Here is an 18,134-nt window from a genome sequence, read left to right on the forward strand (position 1 = left end):
TTAGGCTACTGCCTCCAGTTTCAAAAGGCTCTTTTCAGATATCTCAATTCCCTCAATCTCCTACCTGGGTGGATCAGGGGGATTTAAATCCAATCCCATGGATTTAAATACTATTTATACACTGATAATTCCCAGATTATCACCAGCTTAGACTTCTCTCCTCAGCTAAAGACTCCTATAATCAACCGCCTACTCAGCATTTCTATGGCATAATTTAAGATGTCCAAAACCAAACTCTTAATAGAAAAACCACAGACTTTCCAATCTCCTCTACAGAATTTCACTGTGTCTTTTTTTTTTTTTTAAGCAGTTGTTCAGCTACTCCCAGAATTATCTCTATAATCACTCTTGGTGCTTGAAGAAAGCAGTCTATAAATTAGTGTATTGCCATACCTGTGTCATATTCTTCTTCATCCCCAATGCTGAAAACAGGCTTTACACCACGGTAAGGCTTTCCCACTCTGTCACTGCTGCTCACATGCCTATATTCAAAGAATTTTAGGAGGGAAATCATTACTTAAGTTACCAAAGATTTTCACCAAGTATCATTTGAATATTAAAACAAAATACAAATGTTCTGTGCGCCCACCATGTACCACCCAGTTTCAGGAGAGCTATGTTAAGGAAATTGAAACAAGATAAGGAAATTGTTAGCAAAAGTGGCATAAGGTCTTGGGTATGCGGAATGTTTTCAAATCTGTAAAAATTAAATTTTAAACAATTTTAATGTTCACATAAAACCAATGCATTGTGAAGTTCCTTAACTTCTCTGTGCTTCTGTGCCTTATCTGTAAAATGGTGGTAACAATATCTAACCTTCCTGGTTACTGTGAAAATTAAATCAGTTAGGACTTCCCTGGTGGCACAGTGGTTAAGAATCTGCCTGCCAATGCAGGGGACACGGGTTCAGGCCCTGGTCCAGGAAGATCCCACATGCCGCAGAGCAACTAAGCCCGTGCGCCACAACTACTAAGCCTGCGCTCTAGAGCCCATGAGCCACAACTACTGAAGCCCGTGAGCCTAGAGACCATGCTCCGCAACAAGAGAAGCCCGCGCACCGCAATGAAGAGTAGCCCCCGCTCCACGCAACTAGAGAAAGCCCGCGCGCAGCAACGAAGACCCAACGCAGCCAAAAATAAACAAAAAAATTTAATCAGTTAATATTTGGTAAAGCTCTTACAACACTGCCTGGCATACAGCAAGTGCTACATACACGTTTGTTAGACAAAATAGTTTATGAAACCAAATATTCAAATTCCAGTAGGAGTGCCTAATTCTCATATGGGTACAAATGTCTTAAGGTTTTTCCTCTCATTTTTTTTTTCATTACTGTTACTTTTGTTTCAACAGAAACTAAGATGTTACTTCTTTTACATAAATAAACCATGAAAATGAATTTGCCTTTCACTTTCAAGTGACAGAAACAAACATGTAAACTCAAACTTAGTAAGTTCTGCAGGAAGTATGACCTCTCTCTTTTTTAATATAAAAATCAATACCTCATTACTTTTCAGGTAACCTCAAATAAACCAATAAGTAAACTTAAAATATTTCGACAAAATACCACATGTTTCTGGAGAAAGAGTATTGTATTATTTGTAGAGTAAGGTTCAGCTAAGATATTCTACGATGAAGGAAAACTATGGCTTTTTTTTCCTTGTCATGTATCGAGAGTTCAATGTGGAAAAAAATCAAGTTATGTGTCTTTAGTCTTAGAATTCAATTTTTCCAGACAGAGATCAAATCTGTATTTTAAATGATTTCTTAATACATATCATCAATAAAAATGAAGACCTAATTTTGTTAAAATATGCTTAAATCTTTATTTCTCCCAAAACAACATTCCTCAACAGAAAACCAGTAAGAGTTGAGTATATAACAGAATTAAGTTAATCAATACACTGCTTACAGTTTAAGTTATAAAATCATTTTTTATGTTAAAGCATATCTAATGTAAAATTATCCAATAAATTATCAAACTATGCTCATTAAAGAAAATGAAAGAAATAATTCAAATACCTATGAAACTCAGATTCAGCTTACTTACAAAAGGCAAAGATAATATAGCTTTGTGTAACAATACTTTAGTGCGGTCTAGATTATAAAATTGTATGAGATTAAGTTATTGGTGCTCTCCTGATATTGAAGTATAAACTACTATAACATAGAAAGTAACAAAGATAATGTTTACAGTAAATGCTTGAACCAGAATATAAATGACATCCAAAAAAAAAAGCTGGACTCTTTAAAAAGCAGTATAGGGCTTCCCCGGTGGCGCAGTGGTTGAGAGTCCGCCTGCCAAAGCAGGGGACACGGGTTGGGGACACGGGTTCATGCCCCGGTCCGGGAAGATCTCACATGCCGTGGAGTGCCTGGGCCCGTGAGCCATGGCCACTGAGCCTGCGTGTCTGCAGCCTGTGCTCTGCAACGGGAGAGGCCACAACAGTGAGAGGCCCGCGTACCGCAAAAAAAAAAAAAAAAAAAAAAAAAAAAGCTGTGTATCGATGCTTTTTTAGCAGAAACAAAATCTACAAGAGTTTGACTAGATTTTAACCTGATTTACTGACCTCAAAAACCAACCCAATTTATTCTAACTTTTCACTAAACTCTATTTTCAAAATGGATATATCTGCCTGTGGACTAGAGAAGATAATTTGAATGTTTAAAGAATTATTTGCGATAAAACTTGGGAGTTAAAATTAGACTAATTCAATGGTCCTGTAACAAGAGAAAACAGAAAGATGATTCACAAATAGACTGTAATTTTAAAAGAAGCAACCTCCTTTAAAATTATAATAGAAGGTCTGTAACTGGCATTGGCCAACTCTTATCCGTAAGTTGAAAGTAAACTATTGTTAAAAATGCTACTTCTAATTCACTGAAAATATTGAAATGACCTGCTAAAAAAGTCAACTCCATTATTCTGAAGCTTAACTTACATTCAAAGTATGATTAGAATTTCTTTTTAAATGTTCATAGGGATTGCTATAATTGATATTCAAACTCAAATTGCAGAAAAATCATGAGTATAAAAACTGTAAAGCCATACAGTATAATGTTCTTTTGTTTATCCTAATTGAAGATCCAGTAGATTTCTAAACTTTAAACCTATGGAATCTAATGATGAGTATCCCGTTTTATTGGGGTCAGAGAAGAGATGGATTATATTTTAACATGTCCACCATGGCCTAATTTCTTTCAAGGAAAAGCAAAGGTAGAACCCTAGAACTATAGTTTGTTCACACCAATTTATATAATGTTAACTCACCAACTTAAATACATACATCTTATTAAGAAAAACCTAGCAATATTATAAAACTACATAGTGTACATGAAATAACAAAAAATTTGAACCACAAACTGTGCCTTTTCTCAGATGCTGTAATTTTCCCTACTGTTAGAGCACAAGACAGAAGTAAATGATCTCCAAAGCTAATACCCTCCTAACTCTGAGACTACATATTTTCTTTGTTTCACCTTCCTCTGTCTCAGAATAAAAACTGCAGATTTTATGAAGTTGTTGGGTTTGAATGTACTTGATTTTCATATGAGGAATGGGAGATATAAAGAAGAAGGCAAGGAAAAAAATTAAAATGATCGAGCAAAAAACCAAAAGGAAAACATATCAGCATCACACACTCCTAAAAGCAGAATGAGAAAAGTTTAGCACTTGAAACAGCTGCATGAAATTTTAGCCAAGACAACATGAGGCTTATAGACAGCATGAAGCATGCTAGAGGAAAAGGATGGTCCAGTAAAGCTGCTCTACTCATTGGCTTACCGCTCGGTACATGTTCTGTCTGGCCAAGGAAGATTGAAAGACATTCTATAGCAAATTGAGGCAGAGGACAGAACAATATGATTATTAAAAATGCAAAAGCTTTAAAACAAAAATATAATCAGTTTTTCTAACCCAGGGGGTATATTAAAAAAGAATATTTTGATCATCCCAAGTACAAAGAAAAATGAAGAAAAGTCAGTTTCAAGTGATTCTTTAACGAAGAGAAAGTAGTTTTTTCAATTTAGAATTATCACTAGTTCATTTTATAATAAATTTTAAGTGTTCATGCTACAAAATGTACCAATAATAGTACCCTAGGGCTTCCCTGGTGGCACAGTGGTTGTGAGTCCGCCTGCCGATGCAGGGGACACGGGTTCGTGCCCCGGTCGGGGAAGATTCCACATGCCGTGGAGCGGCTGGGCCCGTGAGCCATAGCCGCTGAGCCTGCGCGTCCGGAGCCTGTGCTCCGCAGCGGGAGAGGCCACAACAGTGAGAGGCCCATGTACCGAAAAAAAAAAAAAAAAATAGTACCCTAATTGAGAATGCACTAACTAAAAGTAATTTTAAAATTAAGGCTTTTGAAAGCAGACATAATTTTAATGAGCAAAAAAAAACCTTTCAGCCTTGATAACAACACTTTAACATTAGTCCATTGTAGACAAGGTACAATTTTTTTGGATTAGTGAAAATAATCTATATCTTCTTTGCTATTTACTAAATGGGAAAAAAAATCTCTGTATGCATATGTCCTTTATTTAATAAAGTGAAAATTAGTAAATGCCTTATATTCAGTTCTTAAAATCAAATACTCAACTCTCCTAGGGTGCTGCAAGTAAGACATGAGAGTGAAATTAAATACTATAACACATTTCCAAGATCAGGCTTGCTTAGAAAAAATTTCACGCTGGGATTATTAGGTTAGCTTTGAACCCTAAGAACAAGAAAGATCAATGAGACCAACATGTGGAGGAAAAAAAACATACTGTGCCCTCACAGTTCCAGTAAGAAACAATATAACAGACATTCTTAAACTTATCATTTGTTAGCTGGATACTTCATTTGTAATTGGGAAAATAGGGGTCACACATGCTGTGAACAAAATTCTATGAAGATCTGAATTCTTAAACTTTACAAAAACGGGTTTCTGCTTGATTTAGTATGACCAAATTTTCTAGGTTTTAAATTCCTGAAGCGGAGAAAGAGATTCCTGCTATGAGATTACTGCACTTAGCAGATGATTCCCAACCATTTGACATGTGGGAAGCAGCTGCTATATGAAGTATCATATACATAATACCATTGGAATAATTTTTTTCTAATGAATGGCGTGAAGGGGCAGAATTATTACTTGCCTCCTATTCTGAGCAGTGGGAGAAGACAGACTAATCTTTACAGTAAAATTTTATAGCAATAAAGAACATCTCTGTGATGACAACGAAAACTGGAATCATCTAATAAAAAAATGTCATATACGATCCTTTTCTAGAGCACATTCTATTCAACTAACATTTACTGTTAAGATACTTTTCTATAGTTTTAATTACTCATCACAAATTCATACTGTATAAGCAACTCACCGGTCCACAGGAGTTGATGTATTCTCAATAAAACTGATAACTTTTTCCCTGACATTAACGGATTTTGTCTTCAAAGCAACAGTCATTTTATTTACTAGTGATTTCATTCCTCTATCATTTGAGCCATTAGAAGATTCACCCTGAAAAAAAGAAAAACAAACAACAACTTACTGATGGATTAACTGCTCTCCAAATGATTAGCAAGATACGCTACTGCTAAAGGTTATCTAGATGCTATGTCCTGAACTGGGTGCACCCCGCGACCATAAATTCGTGTTACAAGTTCTAATCCCCAGGGTACCTCAGAAAGTGACTGAATACGGAGATAGGGCCTTTAGAGAGTAAACTAAGGTTAAATGAGGTGGGCCCTAGCCAATATGACTGATACTCTTACAGGAAGAAGGGGATACATCAGGGATTCACATGCACAGAAAAAAGGCCATGTACCAACATCACAGGAAGGTGGTACTCTGAAAGCCAAAGACAGAGGCCTTAGGAGAAATTAAACCTGCTAGCCCTTTGATCCCAGACCTGTAGCCTCTGGAACTATGAGAAAATACATTAAGCCACCTAGTTGGTTGTATTTTATTATGGCAGCCCCAGCAGACTGATACACTGGGTGAAACCATTTTAGGAATGGAAGGTAGAAATGAAAAATGAGGATATGTATTACACACATAAATGTGTGGAGGCTGAAATTACCTTATTTATTCAATAAGAAATAAAGTTATTGACCTTTTCTTAACTCAGATTACTCTATAAAGATAAGCAAAATTATAATCAGAATATCATTCATATAGCTAAATTTTTAAACATTTATTCCTTGTAAATTTTTGCTGTTTAAAACATTATTACTTAGGCCTTTAATTTCTCAAGAAAAGTCACTCTTATGTACCTAGTGTAATAGATGTGAGTATAATTCTTGAGTTGTATATAATTGCCCTACAGGGGAAGCTGGTAGTAGATGTCAAAAGTTTTAAAATGTGCCTATCTTCTGCTTATTAATTCGTCTTCAGAATTTATGGGGAGGAAATAATCAGAAAATGCCCTAGGATTTAGGAACTATTTGGTGGAAAACTATACTGATACTAAAAAAAAAAAAAAAAAAAAAGCATTTAAAAATACTAGAAAATGCTCATATGTTCAATGAGAAAGCAGAAAATAAAACTGTATGTACACTCTGATCACTACTCTGATCACTACTTTTAAAATAAAATACTAAAAAAAATATGCATTATAAAAGATTTAAAGAAAATATTTCAAACTATGAATAGCTGTTATCCATGGTTGGGTTATAAATAATTTTGATTTCTTTATATTTTTCATATTTATATATGATGCTACAATGAACATGTATTATTCTTATTTTTAAGAGAAGTCATTAACTAAATAACACAAAAATCATGTTCCCATTGCCATATCCAAATTCAAAACCAAATTAAACTGACTGTGGAAATTCTTTGGTACTTCTGAATGTAACACATCTTTAAGACAGTTATCTTTAGCCTCAATCATTGTTTTTCAAATCTGAAGATAAAAAGTTCAATACAAGGACCATCCAAAGCTGTGGACAGGAATATAAATTAGAATAATGTTTTTTGGAGGGCAATTTGACAATAATGCAGAATTCTAAGGATTTTGACATGTAATCTTCTGATCATGTTATTTCACTTCTAGGATGAAATAATCATGTCATATGCAAATATATTACTACAAAACTTAATTGTAGTAGTGTATATAATAGTAAAAGACTAGAAAGAATGTAAATATTCAACAATAAGGGGACTAACTGAACACATTATAATACATCTATACTATTTAGATATTTAAAATGAAAACAGCAAATACTTATTAAATAAATGGTGAGCTCCCAGATACCTAGATCAAGCTGAAAACCTAATTCTCAGAGAAGACTTATGCACTGATAATTTGGCAATAATTTGCTTTGACTTACATGGCTGAAGATAAGCCTCAATTAATCATCTAATGAGTTACAATTTTATAATAACTACTATAAGATATATAAGTGACAGGTACTACACTTTACATTCACTTGCACATTTAATCCTCATGTCATTATTGTGAAGAAAGCTGTGTTATTATCATCACCCCTATTTGCACAGATGGAGAAACCAGAGTGGAAAAGATCTTGCTAGAGATCATGAAGAAAGTAAACTGTGAAGACAAAAACTGAATACCCAGGTGAGTCAGACTGGTAAGCCCAAGCTTGTAACCATCACCCTGTACTGGAGTTTTCCCTCTATTTCTTTAAAGAATGACCTTTAGGTAGATGAAGACCATTACTTGTTAAGAAAATGATTTAATGACACCTAGTTCAAATGACATGAAATACTGAAAACACACAAGACTTATTGCCCAAATATTTCCAAAGTAGAACAGAATGGATTTACCCACTATTGCAAAACCCTGCAGTAATGTACACCTCAATAACTAAAACTCAAATAAAATGGGATTGGCAACTGGCTCCTGTCTTCCTCTGCCTGGCCCATTCTCAAATATGGGTGGACTGAAGTTTTAATCATGTAGGTATGTGGTGGGGAGGAGAGCTACAGAGACAGTATGCTGGAGATGCAAACATGAGCCTCAGTATTCTCCAGACCCAAACTAATTGGGAGATTCCTAGAACCAGCTCACTTTAGAGTCCTAGCTAGTCACGGGACTCAGAATTATCTCCACTGACATTTAAGCTGGAGTAGAAAATTGTCACTAGGTGATACCAAGCTGCAGCTGGAGAGGGAGAAATCTGAATTCAGCAGGTAGACCACCAGAACTCCTGGCTAGTTTAGCTGTTTAGGCCTGCTCCCACCATTTCATTAACCTCACAATAATATGATTCCTCACTGCATGTGTTTGAATTATTTTTACTCCATTTCTGTTATGGTAGCTGTTTAGTTGTTAATCACCTGGGCATTTATCCAACTCTGGTGACATATTCTACATATACACTTACATCAAGAGAAGAATTGACACTGCTCCTTGAGCCTGAGGTACTAGCAATCCAATGGCCATATCCATTTTCTGGTCCATCCACATTAATGTCTGCTAGGTGCTGCTGCAGTGCTTAAAGATAAATAGGAAGAAGAAAAAAAAATCCTGACGTATCAAACCCTTTGGAAAGATTCAATACCAGAGAAGTACAATAAACATGTCATAGCTGAATGAAAAGGATCCAAGGGCATAATCACAGGTATTTCTTTCAGCACCTCTGTAAAGTACTAAAAGACCCCAGGCTACAGAGAGCCTTCCTTTTCCTCTTCCTTCTAAAGCCCTCTCTCTATACACATATAACTTTTCTTAATTGACCCTAAGGGTAACAGTAACTATATATATAGGCTTGATGTTTTCCTCTTTGGAAGGTAATCCTTAAAGTATTAATAAATAATCTTAGCAATGGTTTTATGACATAAAAGATTAATAGAAAGCCTACGGTGGCTTTTGTTTACCATAAGGAGACATCAGTTAATCCTTCCCATAATAAAGAAGCAGTCTTAGGCATTAAGTGCTATGGAAAGAGAGATTATTCTTGGAAAAGAAATAATTCATAGTTTAGAAAAAAGTTCCTAAAACCTAGGATATCTGTGCTATAAAAGAATACTTTTCAGACTCTCAAAAGTGTCTTGTATCACGACGTTTTGTATCATGTTGTCAGAACTTCCAATAAATAACACTGGGCCTTAGGCCAATACTTGCTTAACACTAGTACTTATTTAAATAAGACCTTTTGTTAAATCACTTTGGGTATGAGCTTCAAGGGTAGTTAGTTATCAGGCCATGATATACAGGAGAAATAATTCTTGCTAATATCAACAAAGACCAAGAAGAAATAGACCCTAACCTATCAAAATGTCTAAGTCATAACATAAGAAAATCATATTAAGCCAGAACTTAATCCTTATAAGACTCTTATGATTCAAACTCAGGATTCTATTGCCTCCAACAAATATTAATTTGATTTTATCATTAATTTTCCTAGTAATTATAGTTCAATATTTTTATATCTCTTTTCCTAATGAAAGGCGCCTTATCTTTTAATTGAAATATATTTGACATATAACACTGTGTAAGTTTAAGGTATACAAAATGTTGATTTGATACATTTATATACTGTAATATGACTTACACTGTAGCAACAGCTGCACCTCTATCATGTCACACAATTACCATTTCTTTTTTGTGGTGGGAATAATTAAGATCTAGTCTCTGCAAGTTTGGTGATTATAATACAATATTGTCTATATTCACTATACTGTGCATTAGTATACTGTGCCTTAGTACTCCAGGACTTATTTATCTACTAGTTGTAAATCTGTACCCTTAAATAACATAATTGTAAAAAAAAAAAAAAAGAAAAAAAAAAAGATAGTCTTTTTTTAACCTTACTACCCTGACCTACTCCTTCATATATTCTCAAATATTTGCTGGTAGGGATTCTGTCATTTTACTATCCTGAATTACCAGATATTATCTGCAGACTTGAAAATATCAACTTATTTGTTTTATTCTATTCAGTCAACATTTTTTCAGCAGCTAATACTCTCATGTAGTTCAAAACTAAAATGAAAACAGAACAAAGAAAAAAGCAAATAGCACAAAGAGTATACAGTGAAAATTATTCCTCCTACTCTTGTTTCCCAGTCCTATCTATCCTTCCTTCTCCACAGAAACAAATCATGTGGGGCAGTTTTTCACCCATCTTTACAAAAACATTTTCTACAAATATAAGCTAATTAATACACATCCACTTCAACAGTCTTCCACTATATATTCACTCATTGCAATTGTCTATTGTGTTTGTCTTTATCTATATGTCCTGCTGGCCTTGCCTTTTCTGAAAATAGTGAATGACTGAAGAGAAAGTGTACCCATTAACTAATTTGGTCATTCTAAATCAGCTCCAGTGATAGTATAATTTCCTCTGAAAAGTAGGGACAAAGGGATTAATAAATTAAAACCTTACCCATAAATCCTCCACTGGCAATGCTCACATATTCTTTGTTTTTCTGAAATGGAAAATAAAATTTAAAATTATTCCCAAATGCAATTTAATTAAAACTTCTGGGGGCTTCCCTGGCAGCTCAGTGGTTAAGAATCCACCTGCCAATGCAGGGGGCATGGGTTCCATGCCCTGGTCCATGCCACAGAGCAACGAAGTCCGTGTGCCACAACTACTGAGTCTGCGCTCTAGAGCCCGTGCTCTGCAACAAGAGAAGCCACCACAATGAGAAGCCCGCGAACCGCAACGAAGAGTAGCCCCCACTCACTGCAACTAGAGAAAACCTGCGTGCAGCAACCAAGACCCAACGCAGTCAAAAATAAAATAATTAAATAAATAAATTTTTAAAAAATTCTATAAAACTTCTGATAGTTTTATAAGCATTGACAAATGTAATATAAGGTTATATACTAAATTTCTGAATTTCTTCTTTGACATTTTGGACTTTGGCACAGAGAAGTACATACATTTATCGTGTGTACTATAAGGTCTGGTGCTTGAGTGGGAAGAAGTGGACAACTTCATGGCTACTAATGAGACTGTGATTTTACTTGTATTATAGTCCCAATAGTGCGATACAGAGTCAAACCAAAATCAGTTACACTGTATTTTCGGATGTTACTAGAATGGTTTTTAAAAGCTTGCCAAAATATTTTGGGTCTTTTATAAAAAGGAAATACAAAAGCAAATACTACAGCTAATTATGAAGAAATGACAGAACGTTAACATTTTACAAACTACTAAAAATTAATGAATCTAAGCAATGATAAACAAACAAAGACACAAAAAAGAAAGATATCTGGGCAGTATTTACCTCCTGAGGAAGTACACAATACCCAAGACTTCCTATCCCTCCCACCCCCAAAAGTAATCTAACAAGTCCCTAGGTCTAATTACCAGTTTACAGGAAATACCAGGGATAGAACCTGATAAACAACACCGTGTGAATGCAATCTGCAAAATCCAGATTGTGGGAAAATATAAGACAAAGTAACCAGTTTTTCCAAACAAATATGTACAAGGAAAAAAATTAGGAAAGGGAACCTATAAATTAAAAGAGACTTAAAAGATACCAACCAGAGTGCAATGTCTTGTTTTAGATCCTGAGAAAACCAAGGGAACTTGAACACTCGTTACTTTTTTTTATAATAAAGTGTAAGAGTGATAATGTGGTTATGTCTTTACAAAGAATTTATAGAGTTCAATTCTCCCTACTTGTGGATTTGTTTGAAATTTTCCACAATAAAAACTGGGGGGGGTGGGATTTCTAAAACCACATTAAGAGCTCGAATTATTAATAGAAGTCCACAATATTCCAAATTCTTGCCATCTGACACCCTTCATAATATACAGCCTATACCAGGCCATTTTTAGAATAGGTCAATTAAATTTATAAGTAAAATGAGTTTGAGAACCTATTTTTGTTATTCTGTATAAACTTCTAAAATCTTTCCCCCAGTAAAGTATAACTTTTTTTACCTTATAATCCCTCTCCCAAATACCTTGCTCCTTCTCTGATTTTGTCTTTCAAGGACTGTCCTTTAGACCAGCGGTTCCCAGTCTTTCTTGGGACCAGTTTTGTGGAAGACAATTTTTCCACGGATGGGGGGTGGGGTGGGGGATGATTTCAGAATGACTCAAGCACATTATATTCATTGTGCACTTTATTTCTATTATTATTACTTTGTACTATATAATGAAATAATGATACAACTCACCATAATGCAGAATTAGTGGGAGCCCTGAGCTTCTTTTCCTGCAACAAGATGGACCCAATCTGGGGATGGTGGGACCGCCTCAGCTCCACCTCAGATCACCAGGCATTAGATTCTCATAAGGAGCACGCAACCTAGATCCCTCGCATGCGCAGTTCACAGTAGGGTTTGTGCTCTTATGAGAATGTAATGCTACTGCTGATCTGACAGGAGGTGGAGCTCAGGCGGTAATGGGAGCGATGGGGAGCGGCTGTAAATACAGATGAAGCTTCACGGGCTTGCCCACTGCTCACCTCCTGCTCTGCGGCGCAGTTCCTAACAGGCCACCGACTGGTACCCGTCCATTGCCCAGGAGTTGGGGACCCCTGCTTTAGACTAATTTTCTCAAACCAGATTCCCAGTAAAGTGGATGTAAATTGAGTGGCTTGTGTAATAGCATTCCTATTGTCTTCCTGATTCCATAGTTCAGGGCCACACAAAATGAGGACTTTAATGTATAAACTACCAAAGAATACCTAATAAACAACCATTTTTATAAAGAAAGAGCCATCACTGAGTGAGGCTTTGTAGAAAAGGTAGAGGGGACAGGTTGCATAAAATCGCTGATACAAATTAGTCGTGCTGAAGACAACATTTAAACACAAAAAGGAAAGGTGGCTAAGTGTCATGAATATATATACATGTACATTTATTCAATTTCAAAGTGAAGATATTAAAATGAATTATACAGCAACTGTAAAAGGTTGAGGCATGAATAGGCACAGAGAAAAATGCAAAAGAATAATCCAGCAATAGACCCTGATTCATTGAGGAATTCAGTATATTAAAGAGGTAGTATTTCATATTGACAGCACAACTGGTTAGCTATTTGGGGAAAAAATTTTTTTTGATTCCTACCTCACTTCTTACACAAAAATAATTCCAGATGGGCCAAGATTTAAACATAAAAGTATAACACATAAGCACGCAAGAAAAATCTGGGGGAGAAGACCTTTGTTGGCAAGACACAAAACCAATAAAGTGTTAAAAAAAAAAAAACAGATAAATTTGACAAGGTAGACAACAGCACAAAATTACCTAGGAGAATTTCTTAAAGGTGATAGCAGTAACCAAGGAAAACTGAAATAATCTGTCGGCATACCTGTAAAAAGTGTGCCAGGACCATGTTCATATACATGTCTTCTTCCTCTCTGCCACTGCCCATGAAACAGAGGTGCTCCCCACCAGCAATGGAGCCAGACTCAATGGACTGCTTCTGTGCTTCCAGCAGGGATTTTACTGACTGTGCAAACTCAGACGGATTCTGGAGCATCTAGACAATTAAAAATTTTTTTAATGTGGCAAGCCTGTGTTTCTTATACATTTGCAAAACAAAATATTTTCCCAGGGTGGGAAAAAAAAACAATATTTACATTGCCACCATGAAAATAAAGCCTTTTTTTGTTTGTTTTGGTCACGCCACACAGTTTGTGGGATCTTAGTTCCCCCGCCAGGGATCAAACCCAGGCCCTCAACAATGAAAGTGCAGAGTCTTAACCACTGGACTACCAGGGAATTCCCCAAACAAAGGCTCTTATAAATAAAATCCCTGGGATAAAAGAAATGTGTATAAATGTACCTATAATACATCAGAAAACAAAAGTTGAAAATTCACAGAAAGATTAAATTATGCAAAGAAAATACTTTACTAGACAAAAAAAATTGTTTTTGCTGTTTGTTTTCTAAGCTTCAGTGTCTTTAGGTATCATGACAAGAAACGTTTAACACTGAGTGGAAGGGTCCCTGACAAAAACAATACATTGAAACAAGTTATATTTTTTAGTTTCCACTTACATGGCAAACCATGAATTTCTTAGAGGACAGTCAGAAATAGTAGAAGCCATTTATTCATCAGCACTACTCTAGATACTAGAGATACGAGGATGAAAAAATTGATTTCCTACCCTCAAGAAAACAAGTATGCCAATAAATACAAAAATTTGTTCAAAAAACTGTTCATAAAAAGCACAGTGGGGCTTCCACAGTGGTGGCGCAGTGATTGAGAGTCCGCCTGCCGATGCAGGGGACACGGGTTTGTGCCCCGGTCTGGGAAGATCCCACATGCCGCGGAGCAGCTGGGCCCGTGAGCCATGGCTGTTGAGCCTGCGCGTCCGGAGCCTGTGCCCCACAGCAGGAGAGGCCACAACAGTGAGAGGCCCGTGTACCGCAAAAAAAAAAAAAAAAAAGCACAGTGAAAATCCAATAGAAAAATGGACAAACCATAGAAAAGCAATTTGCATTGATAAAAAAAATACAAATTAACAGCACACTTGAAAAAAGATGCACAACATCACTAGTAATAACAAGAATGACCATCATTCTTGTAAAATAAAAAATTGGTAATGTCCAATAATGCTGATGGTATGAAACAATCATTTTCACTTACAGTTGTAAAGTATCAGTTGATTCAGCCTTTCTAAAGGGCAATACGGCAGATTCTAGTAATGTTGTATATGCCCACAACTCTCAACCCCAAAATTTTACTTGTAGGGGTCTATTTTACAGAAATATTTGCACAAGTCCACAAAATATATATACGGATGTTAACTATAGCATTGTTTTATTACAAGAAAACTGAAAACATTCTAGATGTACATCAATCAGGCAATAAATTACGGTATATCTGTACCATGGACCACTATACAGCCATTAAAAACAATGTACTGAAATGAAAAGATCTCCAAAAAACTGTTAAGTGAAAATGCGAGTGAACTGTTAAGTGAAAAATCAAGTGGAAAAAAAAAAGTGAATAAGAAATATATAAATACATATTAAAGGTCTGGATGATTAAACAAACTGAGAGTAATTGTCAACTCTGGAGACATCCTTTGAGTTTTTTAAGAATAATCAAATTATTAATGATGAATAAATTTTAAAAATAAGCATAAAAGAAGGACCATTTAGGTCTTCCTAGATGAATCAAGGAAGAGAAAGGCACAGAGTTCACTTTTAGGATGCAAACAAGCTAGGACTGCCTTCTTCACCTATAGCACCCCAAACTCTCTGGGTTGTTTCACCTCCATTTTCCATGAGTTTCCTCTTGATACCACCTAGACCTTTCAACATGCCCTTTCAGCTTCAGTGTCAACTTTTTCAGACAAGTTGGGAAGAAGGGCAGATAGAATAGTCAGCAAAAGAAGTTATTCCTCTTTCTGTCTTCTCCATCCCTGAGGCTCTAATAACCCCAGAAGGGCTTAAATGATGTCAGTCCCAGTCCTACCAAATGCTCTAAGCATCTCTGACAATATTTAATTATCTACTTCATCTAGTCCTTCAATTCAAGTGACCCTAGGACAGCAATTTGAACAACTGAGCCCCTATACACCTGATACCACCCTTATTAAATATTACTTTATTATATGCATAAGTACTCATGATGGAAAAAAAGGCTTATAGACTAATTACCCAATCATAAGAAGAGCTAATATTCACAGAGTACTTACTAAGTGCAAGACACTATGCTGAGTGCTACATCAGGTAGCTCACAGTAAGAAGTTTAGAATTTACTGACATAACAATGGTAAGCAACAGTAAGCCATAGTTAACAGTGCTTTCATCTACCCTTTATGATGCCAAAAGGGTGTCCTAGGTGAAAACGAAACCTGAGGCAACACTTATAAGGGCAGAGACTCCCTCCTTAAGCAGAAAGAAAAACATCCCCAATCTGGTACATGTGTATTTATTTATGGGCTAAAGAAAAGAAATCCATTTCTTCTCTTACTTTTTAAAAATTTTTAATCAGCATTTATACTAACCAGATCTGAATCTAAGTGGAAAGCAGTTGATAAATGCCCAGCATTATACTGTTCTGCAGGACGGCAATCCACCACAAAGAACCGGACTCCTTCCTAAAAGGGAAACATTTGACAAAATAAAACTTGCCATGAGGGTCACATTTTACACAATATAATATTAACAATTAACCAAAGAAGGGGAAACAGATTAGAAATGGATCTCACATAGGAGGACCCATACAGACTCAAGAAAATAACCTCAAGATCTTAAATAGTTTTAGTCATTTTAAGTAGTTAAAATACTCTGTATATACTGTTCTTGACTAGAAAGTCTTAAAATATGTAGCAGAAGAATGTTAGTTTGAGCTATAAAACTAATTATACTGGAATTTATTAATTTAATGTCTATTATGTTAAACACTTTTAAAAACACCATGTAGTTATAAACACAGATGTAGATACAATTCCTGTTTCTGAAAATAAGCCCACACACTTATCAACAATGCAATTCACATAAGGATTAAATAAATGTCTTTTGGGGGTGAGAGGAGGTTCTCCAGTGCCAGTCTGAACTGAAGAAGTTCACATGGGTCTCTTTAAACTAGATTACATGCTCTGATTTGTTTTTAAGTAATAGTTCTAATAAGAAAAATATGTGAAATGCTTGTTTTAAAAAGATCTACTGTAAAAGGCCTGTCTTTCCATGTCCGTTCCTCTTCTCTCCATCTTCGAAATACATCCCACCTTCCAAACACACGGTTAACTGTTGCACTGTTAGCAAAAAGATTTTCATGAAGACAGCAACAGACAGAAAACCATGGTATATCCTCAATTCTCCTTTGTAACATGCCTTTGGCATTAAACCATGTAATTCAATTAGCTGTATAAGTATCCAAAATTTAACTGTTAAATGCTAAATCCACCCTTTTAAGTACTTTATATAACATTCAGTTGCTTTGCTAAAATGTGAAAAAAGATTTGGCAATTTACAAAAATTGGTGTCAAAATTAATTAGTTGTTGACAAGTAAAATAACACGCAAGCTGGCAGTTTAAAAATGAGCATATGGACAGAAGATTTACCACATTAATCATTCAAAAAAAGCAAAACAACTACATTGTTATAGTAAATTAATTTTGTGAGAATCAACAAACAGGGAGGAAATGTTGATTCCTTGCATTTAAAGGGGATAGTCTTCTGATAAACAGTGGGGTTTTTTTTTACTTACCCCTTGAAGCTGATTTGCTTGAAGGATCTCTGACACGGAGATGGCCAGACAAAGTGCCTGACTCAAATCTGCATCATCATCCTTAATTCCCAACAAAGTACTACCAAAGAGATGGTGATTATCCTGTGTGAAGAGGAAGTTTTGAAACATTATGCAGAAAAAATAAAATCAAACTTTCTTCCTAAAACTATTCTCAACAGACCAAGACAAAAGGTAAAATAATTACATAACATCTTTGAGTCATGTGATTTAACATATCCTCTCATATCTTACAGGCTAAAAGCTACAAAAAGTCTGCATACAAAGTCCCCATTAGATTTCACACAAAATGAAAGACTAAGAAAAAATAACACATTCTACACAGCTATTTTCTATATTATCACCTATATTTAAATAGTAAATTTTTAAATGGTTACTCACAACTTTTTATATTTTAATAAAATGAAAACAAAAACATGGCATAAATTGTGTAGTATGCTGCTAAAACCTGCTCTAATTAGCAACTGCTAGTGCAGATTATTTATGTCTGAAGAATAAAAGCTATTCTCTTAAAAGACTGGAAAGAAAAGGATAAGACTTCTTTTTCATCCAGTATCATAACCACTACCCCACCACCTAACTTAGTCAACACTGTTGGGAAATGAGGTGTTCTACATAAGGCAATTATTAAAATAGCTGAAACTAGTCCCTAGAAATAAATTTCTTTTGTAATTAATTAGTTTTGAGGGAAATGTTCTTACAAGGTTTCCCTTGTCTGCCTCCTGAACACACTATATTGAACATAATTTAATCTCATCTTAATGTTTCAGTGACACGATAACTTCCAACTAGCAATTATGATGCTAGAATGCCTTAAAAAAAACCAAAAAAAACAATAATGCTCTCATGAGCACCTGAGGTCACAAATTGTTTATAAATGGTACTCCTGTGCCTCCCCGTTACTAGCTTTTGCTTCTTAGAGTTTTACTTTCTAGGAGCTCACAGCACTTGGGCTTCTAATCTGGTGTCCTTTCTCTTGAAAGCACTTGTCTGATCTGAGAAAGGTTC

The 18,134-nt window shown here is 35.4% G+C and overlaps 1 protein-coding gene across 4 annotated transcripts in view; it reads right to left on the reverse strand.

Moving 5' to 3' along the window:
• The window catches only part of TBC1D23 (TBC1 domain family member 23), a 66,714-nt gene that overhangs the window by 9,657 nt on the left and 38,923 nt on the right, over nucleotides 1–18,134 (reverse strand). For 3 of the 4 annotated variants that reach the window (XM_060150674.1, XM_060150676.1, XM_060150673.1), the window contains 8 exons: nucleotides 17,088–17,210; nucleotides 15,882–15,974; nucleotides 13,229–13,399; nucleotides 10,337–10,379; nucleotides 8,330–8,439; nucleotides 5,359–5,498; nucleotides 3,782–3,826; nucleotides 394–482 (listed from right to left, as the gene is read on the reverse strand). In XM_060150674.1, coding sequence (XP_060006657.1) covers nucleotides 394–482; nucleotides 3,782–3,826; nucleotides 5,359–5,498; nucleotides 8,330–8,439; nucleotides 10,337–10,379; nucleotides 13,229–13,399; nucleotides 15,882–15,974; nucleotides 17,088–17,210 — 814 coding nt within the window. The remainder of the gene's footprint in view (nucleotides 1–393; nucleotides 483–3,781; nucleotides 3,827–5,358; nucleotides 5,499–8,329; nucleotides 8,440–10,336; nucleotides 10,380–13,228; nucleotides 13,400–15,881; nucleotides 15,975–17,087; nucleotides 17,211–18,134) is intronic. The other variant, XM_060150675.1, reaches the window with a different exon arrangement.

Source organism: Lagenorhynchus albirostris, chromosome 5 (assembly GCF_949774975.1).
Source record: "Lagenorhynchus albirostris chromosome 5, mLagAlb1.1, whole genome shotgun sequence".
In the NCBI taxonomy this organism is placed as follows: domain Eukaryota; kingdom Metazoa; phylum Chordata; class Mammalia; order Artiodactyla; family Delphinidae; genus Lagenorhynchus; species Lagenorhynchus albirostris.